General features: G+C 39.4%; 1 protein-coding gene across 2 annotated transcripts; it reads left to right on the top strand.

The window, feature by feature from the left end:
* Positions 1-80: 80 nt before the first annotated feature.
* On the top strand, positions 81-22,135 carry MELK (maternal embryonic leucine zipper kinase). Of its 2 annotated transcripts, none has more exons than XM_034073281.1 (18): positions 81-142; positions 512-613; positions 904-989; positions 1,705-1,821; positions 2,373-2,516; positions 4,106-4,174; positions 5,400-5,492; positions 6,588-6,686; positions 10,262-10,336; positions 10,860-10,958; positions 11,846-11,932; positions 13,221-13,349; positions 15,544-15,690; positions 16,401-16,626; positions 18,366-18,459; positions 18,900-19,068; positions 20,508-20,611; positions 21,719-22,135. In XM_034073281.1, exons 2-18 carry the CDS (start codon positions 550-552, stop codon positions 21,894-21,896), a joined length of 1,980 nt encoding a protein of 659 aa, XP_033929172.1. In that variant the 5' UTR covers positions 81-142; positions 512-549; the 3' UTR covers positions 21,897-22,135. The 2 variants fall into 2 exon arrangements, with proteins under 2 accessions (XP_033929172.1, XP_033929173.1); XM_034073282.1 differs by having other exon boundaries at positions 10,262-10,330.
* Positions 22,136-22,770: the final 635 nt, after the last annotated feature.

The raw sequence follows: 22,770 nt of genomic DNA on the forward strand, positions 1-22,770 counted from the left end.
CGCCCGCTCTGCTCTCCTGGCCCCACCTGTTCCGATGAGGCGCTGCGCGGTGATTGGCCCCTCGGCAGTCGTGAGCGGAAGTGGGCTCTACGGCAGGAGATTTGAACGGTAACGGCCTCACCGGGAGGTGGCTCTTCAGGCGGTGAGTGCAGTTTCTTCTGCTCGCGCCATGCAGCCGCCGGTTATCGCTGGGTGGTTTTCGCCATTCCCTGGCGGTAGGGCTTCGGGGAGGACTGGGGCGCGTTCGGCGCTTCTCGCTGGGCAGCCCTGGCATGTTCAGCCCTGGCCGCGAGCGCGGGGCAGCAGCAGGAATGTTCCTGCTGCTGCTGCTAGGGATTGCTGAGGAGTCCCTGGAAGATGACCGTCTTTTGTGACCTTAGCCTGCGGTGTTCGGACTTCGTTGCCTAGAGGAGTTATTGCTAAGCGTGTAGGCTGCAGCGAATGTGCTTTCCGTGTTTGAGTACGTTCCGAGTGGAAAATCATGACCGCTGTCCACGCTTCCGCCCTGCAGGTGCTGGGAAGGAGTGCTAGATCCCCGTACCTCTCAGTATGTCTGTCAGTGACCGTGAGGAGATTCTCAAGTACTATGAGTTACGTGAAACAATTGGAACAGGTAGGCTTCGTCTGTTAATGCAAACAAATGCGTGTGGTCTAACTGCTTCGGTATTTACCTGAGTGTAGATCAGCTGCTACTGCAGAATCTATAGGTCATGTTTCAACGGTGTGCTTTGGGGGACAGAATTCTGAAAATGGACTCAGAAGGTGTAGTAGTGATTCCTTTTTTCCTCAAGTGAACACACTGCATGCTGTGCCTGCTACATACTGCAATGTAGCTGTGAGATTGCAGGCAAGAACGCATGTCATCATGCTGAGCTTTGAATTTGTTTCTTTTTGGAATTTTAGGTGGGTTTGCAAAGGTAAAACTTGGACGCCATCTTCTCACTGGGGAAAAAGTTGCAATAAAAATCATGGACAAACTTGCTCTAGGGGTAAGCCAAAAGATACTTAAAAGTTCATAGCATATTGGAAGTGGCCTCAAGCTGCATCAGGGGAGGTTTAGATTGGATATTAGGGAAAATTTCTTCCCCAGAAGGATTGTCAAGCATTGGAATGGGCTGTACAGGGAAGTGGTGGAATTGCCATCCCTGGACGTGTTAAAGACGTATTAAAAAGATGTTGAGGTGTGGCGCTTTAGGACATGATTTAATGGTGGCCTTGGCAGTGCTCAGTTAGTGGCTGGATTTGATGAGCTTAAAGGTCTTTTCCAACCTAAATGATTCTGACATCTGCTGATCTGCTGCAGTTCTCAAGAACACAGTGACATGTTGAATTGGCGCCTCCTTGTTCTGCTGCTTTGTTCTGTTGGTGCGATGCTACAGCCTTAAAAGAACTGTAACAAAAGACCACAGATCTTGTGCCCTATGAAGGGGGCAAGGTTCTCTGGCTGTAAAACTGAGGAAGTTAAAGATTATTACAGTAACTGAAAGAGAATGCTGGTGAGAGTACTAGGTATTTTACATTTACTCCACTGGGTTATGCTGATCCATGTGCCAGAACTGTAGGAGGGTAACAGCAGGGCTGGTGTTGGCCTGAATTTGACCTGTATGCAGTCCTGTCCATGCTGTGAAACTGTGTCACGCAGTGCTTACCTAACATCTGTCAAAGTAGGTGGCAAGTTCACAATTTGCTGTTGTGGTCTCATAGGATGACTTGCCTCGTGTTAAAACAGAAATTGATGCTATGAAGAACTTAAGTCACCAGCATATTTGTCAGCTGTATCACGTGATAGAGACATCCAAGAAGATATTCATGGTCTTGGAGGTAAGAAATGGTGTTTCTGCCACAGCGAAGGTTCCTGGGTTTTGCTGTCATAATAGGTAATAACAGAGCTCAAATGAAATAATTCTTAAGAAATTGTGTCAGTGATGAGCATGTTGAAGGTGCTTCAGTTTGGAAATGAAGCTGGTAATATCTGCTATGTTGTATCTTGTAAAAGCTGCCCTTCACTGTTTACGGGAATTACTTATTATTAATCAATAATTAAATATAACTAATAACTACCTTGTGCTTCTGTTCTTTTCAAATAGCATCAGTGGGACATATGGGTCCCCAGAACTCCTGTGTGGTTATTGGCTCCTGGGCAATTTGTACTGCTGGCGACATTAGCATGCTGTATCCATTGCAACACATCAGGCAGGAGTCAGCTTGTTTGGTCTGCCCTAGCACTGACCTGGGGTATTTGGCAGCAGCTGCTACTGTGATGAAGCAGAGGGAATGGAAGAGTGTCCTGTAGTGCTGCTGAGGGCACTCAGGCTCGTTTAGGTTTCATTACTGTGTTCTAAAGGTGCTTTCTTTTTCCTATCTTCATGCAGTACTGTCCTGGAGGAGAGCTGTTTGACTACATAATTTCTAAAGACCACCTTTCAGAAGAGGAAGCTCGTGTGTTTTTTCGGCAGATTGTTTCGGCAATTGCTTATGTTCATAGTCAGGGATATGCCCACCGGGATCTCAAACCAGTAAGCCTGAACAGTTGTCAGATTTGTATAAGTCATAGTGAACACCAACATTCATTTCTTCTTTAGGAGCTGGCGTCAGTTAGTCCTTCTCCATTCTCCTGCTTTCTTCTGAAAGAGCATTATTTCTACTCACTACTACATGCCTCAGCTAGGCTGGATGTGGTTATGTCTGAGGAAGGAGCTTCCTTTCAAAGAGAGGCGGAACAATACATTCCAGCTGGGAGTGAAGCAAAAAGTCTGACTTGGAATGTTGCTTTGGCTGTTATGTTTTCTCCTTTATTCCAGCTTATAGCTGGATAGAGTCTTTGTGGCTCCACTCTGTTGTTCAAAGTGTTCTGTTTTCATGCCCAAAGGCAAAAGGGACACCAGTAGTTGAAACGAGTGGTGTGTAGACACAAGGTGTAGGGGGTGGTGCATGCTACTGGGCCCATCCTGTGGCATTGCTGTCGTTGCAGAGTTGAAGCATTCTTTTAAGGTGTGGAAGGCCTGAGTCCATTTGCCCTTCAAGGGTTTCCACAGTTGCAGTTTTAGAGATCCTGGCGTCTCTGAGAAAAGCCAGTTCTTAGTGCACAAGCATTTTCCTTGACACCTTGTGAAATCTTTGCTTCCAAAGCCTTGTATGTACCTTTTTGTAGGAGGTGGCCTACTCACAGTATCATGTGGTATCTTGGGTGGGAACTGGCATCTAGAGGATTCTACTTGAACCTCGTGCTCAAAGCAGCATCAGACCAAGGTTCTTGGGGCTTTGTCCAGTCACATCTTCCTGGCATGAGACAACGCCGTCTCTCTGGGCAACCTGTGCATCTCTTTGCTGTCCTTATGAGCAGAAAGACTTTTACTTATTTCCAGTCTGAATGTCTCTCGAAGCCTCTTGTCTGTCATTATCCCACCATGCACTGCTGTGAAGAAACTGGCTCTGTCTTTTTGTCCTCCTGTAGGTAGTAAAAGGCTGCTGTGAGGTCTGCACTGAACCTTTCTCCTCTACCGCCTGAACAAATGTCTTTCCTTCAGCCTTCTCTCACTGAGTCAAGTGCTAGAGCCCCCTGAGCAGGCTGATGGCCATCCATCATTCTTACTTCAGTTTGATGTCTTTCCTGTGTTGGAGCAGAAAGTAGATGCAGTATTCTAGCTATGCAGAGCAGAGGAATAGAGCAACCTGCCCGAATCTACTAGCTGTGGTCCTCTTAAAACAGTTCGTGATATTGCTGGCTGCTCTTCTGCCAGAGCACACTGCTGCCCAATGTTCAGCTTGCTGGCTGTCAATGCTCTCCCTGTTCCCAGGTCCTTCTCAGCACATACAAACTAGTGTTGCCCATCTGGAACATGCGATATATTTGTTAGCAACCAATCACAATCTCAGGAGGAGAGCTTTAGGTAAATTCAAAACATGGGAGAGCAGCCTGGTCTAGTGGAAGGTGTTCCTGCCCATGGCAATGTGGTTGGAACTGGATGATCTTAAGGTTCTTTCCAACCTGAACATTCTATGAAATTCTAGCTGCTAATGACAAGAAGAAATAAGGTGAAAGAAAATGTGGTTTCTTGGTTACTTGGATTATAGAAGCATTCATTATTACTTTCTCATTTACCAGGAAAATCTGTTGATTGATGAGGAACATAATTTGAAGCTGATAGACTTTGGACTTTGTGCAAAACCAAAGGTAAGAGTATAATTTGCTTTCACAGAGTAGGGCTAAACCAACTACTGCACCCATGTAAAAATGTATGTTTGATTTCAGAGTGCAGTGTGGAGACTTGCCTAAAGACCCTGCCTACCTAGCTGTCATCCGACTTTTTTGCAAAAGATTTGTATATGTGTGGATCAAATCAAGTAGTTTATTCCAGTTAAAATTACAAATCCTCTGCTTCCATATGCTTGTACTGAGTTGTTTTCTGAGTTGAAAATTGGTTCCTAGGAGCTTTTTCTGTTTGTCAGCATAATGTGTGAGGTGGGTCCTGTTAAAAAACAATTTAATAGGAAAAAAGTCTTACTGACCCAAATACAGTCGCTTGTCCTCAATGTGAATTTACTTGACTGAGTTTAGAACACTCTGCAGGCGATCATTACCATCATCTTGGTGGTATAATGTCATCTTATTTTGTTGAAAAAGGACCTAAGGGTGCTGACTGATAGCTGCTGAACATGAGCCAGCTTGTGCTCAGGCAGCCAAGGAGGCCACCGGTGTCATGGTCTATATGAGAAATAGTTTGGCCAGCAGTGGCAGGGCAGCAATTGTTTCCCTTGAATTCTGTGATCAGTTCTGGGCCCCTCCCTACAAAAGAGACTTTGAGGTGCTGGAGTGGGTCCAGAGAAGAGAAGCAAAGCTGGTCTGAAGAGCAAGTCTTATGAGGAACAGTTGAGGGAACTGGGGTGTTTAGTCTGGAGCAGAGAAGGCTTGGAGGGACCTTATCACTCACTACAACTACCAGAAAGGTGAATGGAGCTGGGAGGCAGGGGTCAGTCTCTTCTGTCAAGTAACAGGTGACAGGACAAGGACAAAGCCTAGGAAAAGAAATAACAAGTAGTTTTAGTGATTCTTCATGCTGTTACTGCATTAAATATTGTTATAAATAACCAGCTAGCCTCATGAACAGGGGTCACTTTTTCTCAGGTTTCATCTCTTTTTGCAATGATGAAGGGAAGTATTCTTATGAGAAAAGGAGCTGCAGAAATGACTGCTAGGGTAATAGGCGATCGAGCAATTTGGGATCTGAATGTTTATTATTCACGCTCTTAAGACAGTTTTGGTCTAGTGAATCACACCAAAGTGAAATACAATGTGAATGTAGATGCACAGCCTCAGGCCTCTAAAAGGTTGTTGCTAGAAGGCTTAAGCTTTGTTAAAGCCAGTTCTTCTGTGGGATTGATTTCCTGTGTTATTCTAGGGTGGCCTTGATTACCATCTGAACACATGTTGTGGAAGCCCAGCTTACGCAGCACCAGAGCTGATTCAGGGCAAAGCATATATTGGATCAGAGGTATGTAGCACAGTTCTGGGTAAGTTGTTCCCCACTTCTCCCACCATGTATTTAAACGTGGTGAAGTTCAGATATGCTCACATGGTTTTTCTGTCAAATACCACTGGAAAACCTCAGTTGTTTTCAGAAGCTGTGTTACTTAACCACAGCGGTCACAGTTTGGAATAGCACATAGCGCTCTTCGCCACAGGTCATGTAGCTGTTTAGCTTGTCTCTGACTAACCCTTCACTATCTCCATTTGTTGCTCTGTATTTTAGTGACCTACAAAACAGTAATTTAAACTCTTTCATTATACTGCACATCCTTTCAAGTAGCAATTAGTTTGTTAATTATCCAACTCCTGTCGCAAATTTGTGCACGCTGGGTGTCTTGTCTTTAGCTGGAAATTTGTGCATGAAACTTTACTCCCTTTGTACTGCACAGTGTAGTAAAATTTGAGAGAAGAAAAAAGGTGGAGTTTATCCAGCTTTGATTCCATGTCTGGAACGTTAGGACCTGATACTTGCCTTTGTCAATGCATTCAAAATACTGTAAGTGCAGTCCCCCTCAGAATTCCTAAATGGCTGTGCTGTTGGGTGGAGTAAGTCTTTGCACCGCTGTACTTGTGTTCCTGCTTTCTTTTTTTATTTTGTTCTCCATGAAGTCCAGTGCTTTTCAAACCACCTTTTTGTTTATGGTCTAAATGGGTATTGCAGTATAAGGTCCTTGTCATGCTCATACAAAGAAGCAGTGCTGCCTTAAAGTTGATTGTAACATTGCTGACAGCTGTAATCAATAATGTTACTGTATGAAATTCCTTGTAATGAGTTTGATTTCATTTTTGCCAGCAAAATCCTTGAAGATTCAAGGTAATGCAGCAATTTGGTGATGTGGGAAGAGGATATTGGTTTTACTATTACTCTAGCTTGAGTGAATTGAAAATGGAATTTGGGTTGCATGCTTTCACTTGCAATGTAAGAGTTCTGTCCAGAACTAAGGAACCTGCTTTTCATGAGTTGTATGTGGAATTTACCAAAGAAGGATGATTATTACCTGTCTCTAAGTCATTTTAGATAGATCAGTTTCGTAAACTTCCACTAATTTTGTTTTTTTAGGCAGATATTTGGAGTATGGGAGTACTGCTGTATGCTCTGCTGTGTGGCTATCTCCCTTTTGATGATGACAATGTCATGGCTGTCTACAGGAAGATAATGGTATGTACTGATGGTGCTAGAATACACTAAAACCAGACATTTCTAAGCATTACGAGAGGTTTTTGCTTTTCTGATGGCAGGACCTGTTGAGCTGTGTCTAGAGCAAAAAGGCATATCTACTGAATTATGTTACACTTCGCTACTTTTCTCATCAGTATTTTGGGGGTTTGTTTCCATCTTTTACTGATGAGCATTTGCAGTATTCTTGGTACTATAAAATGATAGGAAATAGGGTTTCAGGAGCAACATTTTCTTGCTGGTGGGTGGCATTTTTTTTACATGAGCCTTTATGTGACTTCTCCTGTATTGCATTGGATAGAATTGCAAATACGTCATTTGATTCACCCAAAATAATATTTTTAAATGTCAACTATTCTCATGTCTTGGAAAAGTGGGATTCTGCATCTGCTGTTATGCTTTCCTCCTCCAAAGTGAGGAGGAAACGTAACACACCATAATCAGCAGAGAAAAAAGATAATAAATAATAAGTAATATAATTTAGTAGTTGGTTCTGTTTCCCTGTAAGTTCCTCTTGATTCAACTAAGCAGCTGCTGTTCCACATCATATGTGCACCTCTATCAAGCACTTTTAAGCTGCCATAAAATTTATGTTGATAAAGCTTCCAGTAAAGTGAGTGGGGTGAGGAGTAGCAGTGTTAGTTAAGGATTTTGGCTACCTCTACTTCTTTCTCCTTCTCTTTCCCAGAGTGTCCTTTGTCTAAAAAACAAACAGACAAAAAACAACAAACAGACCATAAAAAAGCTCCCAACAAAACCAACCAAACTAAAAAAAAAAAAAACAGCAAAAAGAAAACCCTGAAACAGCGCCCCCAAAAAATTCAAGAATGTTCAGGTACTACTCTGGTAGGAAGCAGCTGACAGTTGGTCTACACCAGGAGTGTTTCTGGGGTGTGTAGCTGTCAGAGCTCTATAAAACGTAGGATTAGCTCAGCACACAGTATGACTTGTTAGTCTGGAATTGGAGAGTGGACTTGGGTACCTTGACAGGAGATCTGTAGGAAGCTCAGTTTAAGCTGTTTTAAAGAACTTCTTTAAAAAAAGAAAACAACAAAAACAAAAAAACCCAGTGGCTAACTGATGTAAAGAGATCGTGTAAAGGTGATGATATTTAGGTAAGTCATCACTAAAATGATACAAATTTCTTACTTGCATGATCAAAGAATATCTTGAGTTGGAAGGGGACCCATGAGGATCATTGATTACAACTCCCTTCTCACAGTACTACCTGAAACTAAACCATAATGTCTTAGTGTTGTCCAGGTAATGTTAGCAACACTTGCAGTTTCTCAGTAAAATCACTGTTTAGGGTGAATCACCTAGATTGTCAGACTTGAGCTACCTTATCTGCTTGTGGTGTGAATTGTGTTGTATGCCTATAAGGTTAGTATACAATAAGGAGTTGTCTATCTGTAGAACAACAAATCCTTTATGCTGGTCTTTACACCAAGGTGTACAATATAACTGGCGAACTTGTCAATAGTCGAAGCGTGAACAGAGAGCTTAGATGTGGAATAGAGACCTTAAGATCATCACAGATGGTTTCTGCATAGCTACAGTTGTCTAACATGCACAGGATCTGGGTGCTGAGTTGTTTGGATGAGAGGAAGTTGGCCAGTGAAAATTTTTTAGTTGAACTGAGATGACCAAGTTCTAAAAGTTACTCTTGGTGCAGTCAAAAACCAATAATGTCACACGTGTGTTAAGATGTAGGCTTGTTATTTCTGCTCTGAATTTGTTTTAATTTTATGTGACTGCAAACTGAAAATTGCTTGAAATGAGGACCACAGAATCTTAGACTGGTTTGCATTGGGAGGGACCTTAAGGACCATCTAGGTCTAGCCGCTTGCCACGTGCAGGGACATATTCCACTAGACCAGGTTGGTCCATGCCCTGTGCAGCCTGGCCTTGAACACTGCTGGGAATGGGGCAGCCACAGCTTCTGTGGGCATCCTGTGCTAGGGCCTCAGCACCCTCAAAGGGAAGAACTTTTCTTAATAACTAATCTGAATCTCCCCCCTTATCAGTTTAAAGCCATTTCTCCTTATTCTATCCTTACCTGCCTTTTTCAAAACCCCTTGTCCAGCTTTCTTGTTGGCCCTTTTGGTGCTGGAAGCTGCTTTAAGGTCTCCGTGGAGCCTTCTCTTTTTCAGACTGAGCAAGCCCAGCTCCCTCAACCTGTTTCCAGAGCAGAGCTGTGCCAGCCTTCTGATCATACTAAACACTATGGTGGAATATAATGTCACACATTATAGATAATAAAATCTATTGCAATGTCAAGTCAGAACTGTTGTTCCAAGTCAGTGTAATAATCTGCTGCTTGAAGCTAATTAGGATTGTATGATTTACTTACAATGTTTCTTTCCCTGGAATGTTCCACATCTCTTCATTTGGGAACACACGAATAAATGCTTTTACTTTTTGAATGAAAAATCAAACATGTGACAGATTAAAAAAAAAAAAAAACAAAACTTATTTCTGGTGTGATCTTATGCATCTGGTAGTTTTTGCAAGCCATTTATCTTCTAGCATTGCCATCAGTCCAGCAGATGCTACTTCTGGTTTTCCATGTCTCGTGTTCTGTAGCGATGTGTTAAAAACAAAATGCAGACTGCATGTGTTACTTGACTTGACTTGGTTTCAGAGTAAAACTGCATTGTGAAACAGCCTACAGACTATTTAAAATAGCTCATTAATACTGTCTGTAAATAAATAACTCAAATTTTTAACCTGTGATGTTAAAGCAACACATACTCAGCTTAGAAATGTGTGCTGTGTATAATACTAGCTGGTTTGTTATTGAGGTATTTATTTGTAGAAAGAAAATTGCCATGACAAATTGATTATTATGATTATTATAAACAATAGCTTGTTTACTGATTTCTGTTCTTTTTTCAATTTTCATTGAGAAGTAAATTATTCTTGGTGTATTTGGTTTGGTTTTTATCTACTGTTTTTGTACCTTGAATCTGAAAGCCACTGTCAGTTTTCTGCTAATCAAGCATTACCCATGCACACTAAATAATTTGATTGAAAAAAACTTAACCTGCTAGATCTGTAACCATTTTCTTCTCTGTAGTTTGGGTAGTTATTGAAACTCTAGCATGAGATATAACCTGTTTAAAAAGAAAAGAATAGCTAAATGATGAGTATAATTTTGGTTTTTAGTGTCTGAAAAGTAATGATTTCAATGAATATTCACATTTCAAAGTGCTAGTATTAGTCATTCAGGCTCCAACTCAATATCAAGTTGATTTGATGAAACAATTCAATATATAAAGAGTAAATTAGCTGCAAAAGTGGACTGAAATTGAAATGTCACATAAGCTGAGTGGGTGAAAACTGCAGCCAATAATTCAAACACAGGATTTTCTGTACTAATGCCATGGGGTTTTAAGACCACCATTTATTCAAGTCATTTGTAAAGCTAAATTTGCATGTGCCTGCTATTTTTCCTTTTTGACCAAATACAGATGTCGCTGTCATCCAAGTAAGTTAGCAGTTTCTTTTGAGCTAGGTGTTCAAGGTTCATTCTAAACCTCTCTTCTTTTCTGCAGAGGGGAAAATACAGTATTCCAAAATGGCTTTCTCCTAGCAGTACGCTACTACTTAACCAAATGCTGCAGGTAAAGGTATCGTTTCTGTTCAGTAAGTCTGTATAAAGTATGACTGCATAGGTCAAAACTTTACATTGGTGAAATACTTAAAAAATACTCAGTTTTAAACAAGATGTTTAATCTCACACATTTTTGAGAGAAATATTAATATTGTCTTCTGCTGAAAATTCTGAGAATGGTTTGATACAGAAACAACTCTGCAATGTTGAACCAAGTCTTCAAGCAGCCTGGATTTGGTTGTTCTTAACTGGTCTATGTATAGCAGTTGAATAGCATGGTTTTTTTTTAGTAATGAAGCCAGACATACGGTGTATGCATTTGGGCTACATCTAAGCAACTAGCCAATGCTAAACATTCCTCGAAAATATTGTAACCTACACTTGCAATAACAGCTTTTTACAGCTCATATATTTGTCCTTCCTTTTGGTGGAGCTATGAAGCTCAAACTGTGCTTCTTAACCACCCTAAAATTCCATGTAGAAGGCATAGTTTCTTAAGTTGTTCTCCATATATCAGTTTGATTTTTATTGCCCACTAGGTGGACCCAAAGAAGCGGATTACAGTTAAACATCTATTAAGTCACCCTTGGCTCATGCAAGGTTATTCTGATGCTGTTCAGTGGCAAAGTAACTACCCAGTAAGTACACTTCTCAGATGAATACTGAAGTATTTAATGTAATCTTTACTGGCTTACTACCTTCCTTACATTACGGAGGTGTGAAGACATTTCTCTGGGGATGAACTTTTGAGAGGGCCATGGTTCTTTTCTGATTCTTCTTGCTGTCAAAATGTTATTACTTTATCTTAAGCTGATGCTTAATTTGCATGTACTAATGACTGGCTGATTCCCCAGGCTGCTTGGTAAATAATTTAAGGTGCAAAATGCAAATGTTCTGAAAAGCATGTTAGATGTGGTATGGTTTATCTTGTATCTAGTCCTCACTGAAAATTGCTAGTTTGAATAACATGTTTGTCCTGTCTCTCTGATGCTTGTTTTACTGTAAGAGTAAGGCAGTATGTGGGGAAAACCCCAAACAAGTAAAAAACCAAACAATCTAGCTGTCAGTAATACTGAGAAGTTCCTACACATTATCAGCCAGTGCTTTACCTTGGCCACTGGATGCCACTGTTTCTCTAGGTAAAGAGCAGCTTTACTATGTGAGCATCTCAGTTCTAACTGGCTGTAGAAAAGACGTGCATGTCTGATAGCTTTGGATACTTATGGAGAGATGAAAGTGTAGCTGCCATTCTCATAAAAATTTCATCTACTTTCAGGATTTCTTGTTTGAATTCACAACCTCTCACAAAGGAGGGGCCAGACTGTGATGTTGTTGAATTCATATGATATTTTCAGTCTGCTCCCTACAATATTTCACTCTAATGCTAATTATTTAAAATATAGGATCTAAAATCTTGGTTGATTATTGACTCAACCCACTGGGTTTCATGACAGTGTCACAGTAAGATATGAATTATGAAATAACTTGAATGTCTCATGCTTCATTATCTGTTATTTTCTTGCAGCTGGGACATCTTGATGAAGATTGCGTTACAGAGCTTTCTGTGTTTCATAAACAGAGCAGGGAGAGCATTTTGGAATTAATATCAGAGGTAAGAAGTATACATCAGTATTTAGCAGTAATGAAACACAATTATATAGTAAATAAACTTACTGTATTATCAGACTAATGCTCATTTATTCTCAACTATGATATTTTTAATACTAGATTAAAGGACCCACTACAGAACTCCAGAATCTGTATGTAACTTATAAATACATCTCTAAATGTCAATTTTTTTTTCTCCCCTTTTCCTCCTTCAGTTGCGTTCATGATGTTTCTTGAACCTTACTGTTATTTCCCATCACGGTAAAATCATTCTAAATCTCTTAAAACCAAAATAGTATTACAGTATCATAGAATGATTTTGCTTGGAAGGGATCTTGAAGCTCATCCAATTCCAACCCCCTGCAAGGGGCAGGGAGACCTTCCACTAGAGCAGCTTGACTCAAGCCCTGTCCAACCTGGCCTTAAACACTGCCAGGGATGGGGTAGCCACAACTAGACAGAAATTTAAACAACAGATGATATCTGCTGGATTAGCTGTTTGCTTTGACATGGTTCAATAAGTAAGAGGTAAGATAAAAATGAGAGCATCACCCAGACAGACTATACATTTTTTTGGAGTTACTCTTCACACATTTTAAAAATATGAATATGTTTAGTAATTTTTGAATACAAATGACAAAAGTTGAATCAGCTTTCCAGAAGAATTGCACGTATGTTAGCAATGACATTGTAGTCTGTATTTAAACATGATTTAAAGCCATGATTTAAACATGATGCATACTCCAGCTTTAACTTTTTTTTTGTGGTGTTTGCATGGTCCTTTACTGGAGGACTTTTAATCTCTTATAAATAATTGAAACTAATTGTACTATGCTGCAAACCAGTCTGGTGTTGCACCCATGTTACGAGTAGACTGTTGCTGAAAAACATGCCATTTTTTGTTGCTTCTGCTTGGGCAGGAGTGGAGGCAGGAACAACAGCTTCCAAAAAATGGAGACTCTGGTTGAAGTATTTTACAAACTGTATTGATTTCCCATTCACTTCTGTAGAAAGATTGTGGTCCTAGCATCAGTTTTCACCCCAGTGCATGCACTACAGATTAAGTAACAAAAGACAAACACCACAGAATGCTTCTTGATCTTGAACACATAATGTGAATCAACTGAAGTCTGAAATTACACATAGGTGATCAAACATTAGGGATGCACATCAGGTAGAAAAACTTGCAACACACAGAAATTTTTGAAGGCTAACCATGGTTTGTAGTTAAAGTGTTTCCTAAGAGGAAACTGAAATAGTCTTTATTCTTTTTTTTTTTTCTTCTCTCCCAGTGGAAATATGACCAAATATCAGCAACATATCTCTTGCTTCAATCAAAGAAGGCTCGTGGCAAGCATATTTCCTTAAGGGTTCCATGTCCGATGGGGCATGCAAGTAGAACACAATTGGCAGGCCTTGAGGTAAGTTTTTTAATTCAGCAGGACAAAATACTGACTAAAATGCTCTGCATTGACAAAACCCTGCCTGAGAGAACAGACTGGTGATCTAAACATCGGTAAGCAAGCATTTGTGAAGACAGCCAAAGTCTTGGTCATTAAACAGTTCCGTCTCCTCATTAAAATATTTATAACTCTGGGCTGCTTCTGTGAATTGATATTACTGGAATTCTGCCTGGGAGGACATGGTGCATTATGAGAACCGCACAGGATCTCCTCTTGGTTACTCATGAAAATGGACTAAAATTGCCCATTCTCTGGCCTGTGTGATCATTACAGATTTTCCTCTATGATGCCTAACTTCTTACTGCACTGTTTCACATTTGTCTAAATATTTTTGTACCTTGCTAGCTGCATTTAGCGTAGTCTAGTAAGGGAAGTCTTCTGAAACATCATAGAATCATTGAATAGTTTGGGTTGGAAGGGACCTTCAAAGGTCATCAAGTCCAGTGTCCTGGCGTATCAGGACATGGACATGGGCAGCCTATGCTGAGATGACATGGACACTACATAAGGTGGTGGTTAAAGTGGAGGGACCTTTTCCTTCCTCATCTGTTCAAAACAGAATCTCAGAAAGGACTGTTTATCTCATGGTAATTTCTGTTCCTGTGGTTTTGTAGCAAAGTGCAAATAGGGCACTTCAGAACTTGTCTAAAGTTGCTAAATTGCTTGCAATATAATATACAATGTGCAGCTATATGTGATGTTGGTGATACTCATCTGTGTTTGACAAACTCAAAGCATTCAGTAAACTGTCAGGCTTCATATTAGCCGTTATCCCTTGAACAGTAGGCGTCTGTAAAAAATTGTTAGCTAGCTGTCCAAATGTGCTGTTCTCTGCAGAGAGACAAGCACTCAGAGTGAATACTTATGTAGCTGATTCAATGGCATGTAAATAATTTCAGTTCACTTGTACAACTGCTTTAAAACACAGATGACAATTTTAGGATTACCAACACTGTGTAACAGATCACAAATCATAACTTGCTGAATGTATAATGTGATTTTCATGATCACAGTGGGTTAGTCTTCTACACTCAGATGATTTTAAGGTAGAGTTTCTCTAGGTTTAGCAGTGCTGATGCTGTGAAGTTACTTCATCTCTAGTGGTGTCCTAGGTAAACTGATCTGGTTAATGTCAGATTTCGAGTTTAGCATATGCATTATGCCTTCCCAGCTGATTGTGAAAATAATGTCTTATAGAAGACAACAATCCATAGTCTTTCTAAAGCACTGGGAACATATTTAGTTTACCTGCATGTATCTACTGTGAGTGAATGTCAAGTGAATTTGAAGTACCCAACTAACAAAGTTCTCTAGCTAGAGCTAGTCTAATGTGAAGACAACCAAGCAAAAGGGAACCTTTAACTTATAACTTAGTTTCTGAATTGGGTGGCACAAGCTTGTACATAATACTGCCTTATTTCAAGCAATTTGATGGAGAAAAGTATTCCAGAAAATTCACCATGACATGAATTTCATCTGAAGCATGGTAGGCAAGGAATTCTATTCAGGCATTCATGTTGTAATGAAACATGATTCAGGTACAATATTGGGCTTTTAGCTTCTTGGCTGTGATACACATCTTGACTATGTGTGATATGGCCACGAAGGTTAGCAATCTTGGCTGAAGTAACAAATCCTGTGATTTAATAGACAACTACTTTTTTTTCAGGTCTAGCAATTAGGTGAAGGTTTATGGGTGCTAGTTCAAATACTGTTGCAGATTCTAGAGTTGTATGTTTTGGATTTAATGTATTTACCTTTATCAAGCCCCCTTTCAGACTTTACTGCATTCTTTTATTGGGTACTTTCCAGCGTATTGTTTGGCTTCCAGTGAAAAGAGCTTGTGATCCAAGTCTTGAAATCAAAGGCAGGGGTTTTTGCTAGTTACTTCTCTTGACACAGGTCATGACAGATGACTTGGTAATAATGGTGCTTTGAGAATAATTTCACATCTGCTTTTGACAAAAATGACAAATCCACAATGACAATATGAAAGTCATATTAAAAGATTTGGCTTCCATTAACTCAACTTCCATTAGCTGTTTACCGTTTTTAAGTTTCTAACTATAAGATTTATATTTTAGTGACACTTTTTTGATGAAATCTTACGTACAGTCATGAAGTGGAGTCTCAACTGAATCTTTCTTTTCAGTCTGAAAACACTACGATATATGAAGATACTCCAAACTGCAGTGAAGTGCCATATGCATCTGGATCCATGGAATTTTCTAATGCAGCTTCATTGCTTGAAGAGTCTCCATTAGAAGAATCTATTCTGAATACTCACAGAATAAAGCAGGTTTTTGAAGAATAAATACTAGTTCCTTAAAAAAAAATTCTTAATCAAAAAAATCCTACTGTCAATGTACATAAAGCTTGCTATGTATTTAAATGTTTGGTGGACCCTGGCCAAGGGGAGTTACAAACAGAGTGAAGAAATGTTTTAAATACATAACTGAACACAAATTGTGACTTCTCTAGCTGTAGGTCATGATTCATTTGATGAGAACTTGAGCTTTGACATTTGATTTGCATAAAAATAGCGCTTAAGGAATGAATAAATGAGGCAATGAAAATTTTAAAATGGATGGGAAAACAATAAGGTACAGCACACAAGATCTCAGAGCTAGGCTAGAGTTGTACACGTCTTTGAAAAACTTCAACCTGTATTGGACAAGAAAATATGATGAAACAATTGGAATTATACAGTTAAACTAAATGAAAATTCTTAGCTGTGTTTAGATGAGTTGGTAAGGAATAGTCTTAGATGCACAAGCTAAAGAATTTAGAAGAGCAGATAAACAAATGGCAAATTACTAATAAACATCTCAAGTTACTGAGCTAATCAGAAGTATTGAAGAGTTTTTATCTATTTTGCTCATTAGGCAAGCACTGCATGGTATTTTTAACCTGCTCCAATTTTAGAATTGCCTTGTCTGTTACCTTTCTGAATGTGATTGGAATACAGCAAAGAATATCTTTGGATTTTTTTTGTTGCATCTCTTGTAGCATTCAAGGCTTCATGCTCAGCTGGATGGTACAGAATTCACACTGTCAACTCCAGTTACAAGGAAAATGGCATCAAAGAAGCATGAAAACAAAGAGAATGTTGGTACAGCATCACCTTTAAGTATTGAGAGCATATTTGCACTTCGTGCTCCAAACACTCCATTTGCGAAGCATCAGATTGAGACACAGTTACAAACTGTACCCTTTCAGGCACCTGCATTCAAAGGTACATTGCATTTAACTAATGAAAACTTAGAACATACGTATTGCTTAGGAATTAGTGTAAATTCAAATATGAACACAATGCTTGTTTCTGGAAGACTTTTTTTCCTTTATTCACCAGCCTGGTTGTTCTAGTAACTCTGGTAAGGTGCTCCAAGAGGCTTAAGCATACATCAGGGCATGTTACTTTTATGTTAATTACAGAAGTCATTGTTGCTTAAAGTCACACATGCATGCCTTTTGGCATGCTCGGACATGGAGCTAAGTTCCGTGTTCTTGAAATTCCATCTGGTTCCACTTTTCTGTGAAGGCTGAGAACACAAGTTCCTTAACACTTTTTCTTTGTTATTACCTTAAGTGAAAATAAAGGTATACTTTTAGTTAAGTATGCTTTTATTGGTACTTCTAAGAGAAATCTAACTTGCATTTCTGATGGTATCATATTAACATTTTCACAGTAACCAGTCCTATGTGCCAGTGAAAATACTTATATATGTAACAGTGTTAACGGTGATGTAGATCTTACAGTAATGTGATACACAACTAATTTGTCTAAATTGTCACCTTTTCTGAGTTACCAGAAACTTTGTCCTCAGCCTGACTAGTCAATTCTTATGAAAAATCAGGGCTCCTGTATGTACAGTGCCATTCTGTTCAACGTAAAAGTTTTGGTGTTGATACTGTAAATGCAAACTCTCCTTCAAATGCCAAGGACTCCTTACAATAGGAGACTCTTATGTTCTAGATGCTAAGGAATGTTGTTAAGAAGCAGTCTTTGCAGGCTGATTCAAGTTATATAGAATCTTGGAAGAACTGCTGTTCAATGACATCCTTTGTAAAGGCTTTAAGAAAGTTCACTAGAACACCAGGTTACTTATGAGCTTGAATTTTTATTTTATTCCCCCCCCCCTCTTAAGATTGTATGTAGTGACTTAAGAAGTTTGTCTTCATGGCGAGCTTAGAAAGCAAAAGTAGGTATTCTTTCTGAAGTGGGAAACGCAGAAACGCTGTTTCAGCTCATTTTAGTGAGATATTTCTGAGGATTAAACAATTAAAAGCTCATTCTTTGTTTCATTGAAAGATCTTTGATTCAAGGCAGTTAGTATTAATACTAATAGCAAGTATCCATTGGAACTTGGATCAGCATTATTTGGGGCCAGGTGCAATTCTGTAGAGAGCTGAAATTTTGAACGCTGAAGTCAGGTTTAATTGTAAAAACTCACTTGCTCACTGTTGCACTTGGTGTTTGCTTCTGCACATTCAAAACCATGCTCTGCAGATCTCTGTCAATGTGTGAGTAGTAGAACTTTTTAGGCCATTATGTAGTGTGCACTGCTAAACGTGGCTATATGAACTTACACTCTTCATATAAGGAAAATGGCTTGGTAAAGAATGCAACAATTGGACACAGTAATTTGCTGAGTTTTTATTCTGGTTCCAGTGGCAGAGCAACAAAGCTAATCCTCTTCCTTTCCAAATTTCTAATAGTGAACTGAATTGTTCACTCTAGGCTTTGACTTGTAGAGCCCTGGGGAAAACATTTGCAGTTTTACTTGTAGAACTTCTAAAGTAGGAGTAGTGTTATTCTGATATTAAAAACTTATTTTATCATTCCAAAGATACAGACCTGAGTTAGAGGCTGGTTTTAGAAATAAAGTATTAATCACAAAAAAATCCTTTCTGAAGAAAAGTAAATCCTTTATGCAAAAACATACCTGCTTTGGCTTGGATGCTTTCTTCCAGAAAATCAGTTCACTGCAGTCACCCCAGCTGAGAAAACCAGAAACCTGACAAACACAGATGAATTGACAGCAGCTGAGGTGCTTCCAAAAAAAAGGTGAATGTCTGGTTGTGGGCACTTCTGATTTAGAAGAAGGCTACCTTAATCCATGTACTGCCTAGGAAGCATTGTTACAACAGTAAGCTGTTATTTCCATTGTCTTGGTATAACACTTCCTAAAACCTTTTTCTACATTCACTAGAAAACACTGATGGCAGAGAAAAGTTTTAAGACTTTATTACTCAGTTATCTGCAGAATATATTCCTGTCCTCATAGTGTAAGTTCCTTCTTACTCCAGTTCCCCAGAAAGCTGCAGTTTCTATATACATCTCTGGGTTTAGATCCCAACTGCCTTTCCAACAAGAATTCTCATAATACACTACACTTGCTTTAGTTTTCTTCATTCAGTCAAGTCTGGAATAATTTAGTGATGTATCTGAAGTAACTGATGTCTAAAATACTGACAAAGAATAACATTAATTCATTCATGTAACAGATGTCACTCTGTGGAATTAGATATGGACCTAACTCATGTGGGTAGCAGCCAAAAGAAGAGAAAAACCAAAATATTTGGAAGTCTTGAAAGAAGCCTAGATAAAGTGATCACAATGCTCACACCAAGCAAAAAGAAACGATCCACTAGAGATCACCCAAGGAAACTTAAGGTATGCTGCTGGAAGTGTGATTGAAAACATCAAATACCTTTAGAAATGGTCTGTAAGTGAACTGAAACCTTCTGTGATGTCACTTGCTGGCATTGTACAGTAAAGTGCAGTTGCTCTTATGCATTGGTGTGATACTAGTGTGCTGAACAGAATTGTACACCTCACAAACAGCAACTGACATACTTCAGAACTTAAGGAGGAATTTATACTTGCATCTGTAGATGACATGTTTGAAAAACATGATTAACATGAAAGAGGCAAGACTGTTACTGAGGTGTAAACAGTTCCATAAAAATGTGATGTATATTTTCAGCTGACTGGCTCCTCGAGCTGCAGCTCTTAAGACACCTGATGTACAGTAAGAGCTGTCTGTCAGTAGAAGGACCATTTTATGTTTTGCAACCTGTGTAAATGTAATTCAGCTACTGTTGTTGGCAGCTTTTCCAAGAGGCACTTGTGAGAGCAAGTGTCACTCTTACAAGTTCAGGACGTATGTTGGCCTACAAACCTGACCAACTCGTTGGACAGGAGTCCAGACTTTGCAAATAATTCAGGGACCAGGGCAATGGAAACAAAAGCTAAACTTTCTGTCTCTAAAAGTTTTTATCCTTCTGCACCAGTTTGCTTTGTCAATAGTATGTGCAAAATTACTGATGCATGTCTAGGGACACTGGAGTACAACAGGGAAAGTTAGAACTTTATTTCACAGTGTTACAGCAGTTAATGGTAGGCCATTACACATATTTTAGGCTGAATGAGAACTGTAAGAACCACTGTTTTAAACTGACCTTGCATCTTCAACCTGTGTTCATTTCTCAAGCTATTTTATTATTTTCTCTCAGCTGCTTCTGAGACTTCAGAAGCTGGATAGAGCGTTTGTCATGTTATAGTTGGCATGCACTTTTCATTACATATGGGTGCCTGAAAGTTGTTCAAGAAGTCACTTACAAGCCAAGTGCATTATATGATGTGTTAGGTGCGATATGTTTGAGTTGTGATTTACCATTTTTCTTTAAACATTTTGGTGCTTCAGTCCTAGAAGAGCTGCATAGTGCCTTGCCTGTTCCTTGGTATGAGGAGCACTCAGCTTCAGTGAGGGAGGACACTGTAGGTGATCTCAGGGCTGTTGCATGTGCTGCAGGGAGCTGTAAGCACAGCCAAATAGCTGTATTCATTAGGCCGCTCCAGGAACCACCTCTGGTTATGTACAAGACTTCTGACAGTCACCCTGGCCTATCACTGCTCCATTGGATTTTAGGATGCTTTCTAGCTTGGATGTGCTTTGGTATTAATTGTCCGGCAGTTGTTTAGTACTCCTGTTGCTACCACAATGGGTTCATTATAATAGTATTGGCAAGTTGGAGCATTTTTCACTACGGTTAGCTGTTCTTTAAGAAAACTTTTCAGAAGTTTTTATTATTTTCTTTTTTAACTTTTAGGCACACTACAATGTTACCTCCACTCAGCTACTGAATCCAGACCAGCTTTTGAATGAAATAATCACTGTTCTTTCAAAGAAGCATGTGGCATATGTTCAGAAGGGGTAAGTGTAAAGTATGATGACTTTAACTTGTATTTGTCTAAATATTTAGACATCCTTGATAAAGCAAAATATTTAAATTTACTTTCTCAGCCCTGCGTAATTTTATCAAAAGTGTACAGAGCACTAAATGAATGTGTGCAAGAAAACTTGTCTACCCATTGCAAAGCAAGGTTAAGTGAGTTCTAATAGAGTTCTTTGATAGATATGAACTGAGAATAGTGAGGAAGTTCTTGGAGGGTGATGTGAATTTGATCTCTTTTGTGAAACTGTGTAGGGTACAGTCACATGACTCAATCAGGCAGTTTTGGGAGATAATGTGGGCACCTTTTAAACCCTCATTCTTGGCAGTTAAGACATCGTTTTTTATCCAGATCAGTATATTTTAAAAGCTGCACAGAATTCATGCACCTGTGTGTGGTTTGTTTTAATTTGTAGGATTTGTATTTTAATTTGTAGGATTGACTAACTAGATTAAGGTACTGAGAGTAGGATTGATTCCTAGTTTGGACCAAAGCTGAATGCATGGTTCCTGATTTCCCAGTGCATGAAAAGAATGTGCTTAATAACACACATTTTCTGAAGGTCTCCAATATTTAAATTATAGTCATTGTAGAACATCAGATAATACTTCAACCGCTGATGCCTTTCCAAGCTCTGCATCTGGAAGGATACTGAATTGTACTGAAGCACCTTCTGCCATTGTCATGGTTATACTTCCCATTCAGTTTTCCCACTTTTCACACTAGCTGAGCTGTAACCAGCCTCTTCGCAGCAGTGTTTCTGCAGAGGAGAGTGGTCTTGTCCAGGAAAAACAGTGGGGAGTGTCACCATCCTTCCAGCTCTGCACTCTGAGAATGGGGGTCTGTGGCTAGTGGTGCTCATATGGCTGGGTAGGACATTGGTGCCACACACTGGTACTTGGCATAAAGATAGTGTTCTTGGACTACAGTATTCAAAGCTCTCAGTTGACTGAATTCTGGGTTGTTTCCTTACAGTCTGAATAGCAATAGCACAATTTCTATAACGTGCTTTTATTAATTCAAAATTGTGTTACAAAACAAACATTAAATATTTCAATGATTATTTTGTTTCCTTTGTTTTGTACAGTTATACCCTCAAATGTCAAACACGGTCGCATGTTGGCAAAGTAACTATGGAGTTTGTGTTAGAAGTGTGTCAGCTCAGCAGACCTGAAGTAGTGGGTATCCGGCGACAGCGGCTTAAAGGGGATGTTTGGGTCTACAAGAGACTGATGGAAGACATCTTGTCCAGCTGCCAAGTATGACTGCCTGATGCATGTGCTGGGAAAGCAGCAGTTTTGGACTGAGGCTTGAATCATAATGTTTTAGATAGGTGTGTTCAGAAAAGTAATTCTTTGTCACATTCATAGCTGTATTTCAAAAATCTGCTACCTTTCTTGGGTTTTTAACCACCCCTATTTGTATGTTATGCCTTCTGTATGTTCAAGTTTGTAACAAATGTTCTGCAGCTCCAATTCTTCGAAATAAAATTCTGTACGCTGTTCCCCTTCTTGTGTATTTTTCACATATGTGGGTTAAAAAGTATTGGTATTTGTATGCAGAAGCTTATTTCGGTATGTATTTAGCTATCAAGTACATGTGCTACAAAAATAGTCATTTGCATAATTCTTTCCTTGTCTCTGCTTAAGTAGGATTTATTGAGATCATTAATTAAGTCACAACTGTGGTTCCCAGAGTTACACTATATGCTCAGTGTTGTAAAAAATAGGACTGTCTTCAACAACTGTGAAGTCAAGAGTGCTAGGATTTAAAATGTGATCCCATATAAAACATTACTGTATTCCATTACTACACCTTGGTGATACTTAACAAGCATATGCACTGTCTGATGCTCTTCTTCTAAGTGATCATCAGATTGTCATGCTATTCAGAGCAATACCACCTTTAACCCACTTATGGATGGACAAGGCATTTGTAACCCCCACTATATACAAGGAATTCAGAGTGACACCTTTAACTGTACCAGGTACAGAATGTATCAGAAATAAATTTCAAATGTGCAGAACTAGTAAGTACAGACAGGGGTTGGTTGGGGTTTTAGGGTGTCAACTTAGAAAGACCCTAACCGTGATCAAAGCACTTGTGTTGTCACATAGCAGTGTTCATGCCTTTATCCTT

Source organism: Melopsittacus undulatus, chromosome Z (genome assembly GCF_012275295.1).
Source record: "Melopsittacus undulatus isolate bMelUnd1 chromosome Z, bMelUnd1.mat.Z, whole genome shotgun sequence".
In the NCBI taxonomy this organism is placed as follows: domain Eukaryota; kingdom Metazoa; phylum Chordata; class Aves; order Psittaciformes; family Psittaculidae; genus Melopsittacus; species Melopsittacus undulatus.

What these genes read in the sequence shown, in the direction of transcription:
- MELK (XM_034073281.1), top strand. Translation starts at nt 550, where the DNA reads ATGTCTGTCAGTGACCGTGAGGAGATTCTCAAGTACTATGAGTTACGT. An exon ending in ACCAAATGCTGCAGGTAAAG is followed by an intron (nt 10,337 to 10,859) that starts GTATCGTTTCTG and finishes ATTGCCCACTAG; the next exon opens with GTGGACCCAAAGAAGCGGAT. An exon ending in TCAGGCACCTGCATTCAAAG is followed by an intron (nt 16,627 to 18,365) that starts GTACATTGCATT and finishes GCTTTCTTCCAG; the next exon opens with AAAATCAGTTCACTGCAGTC.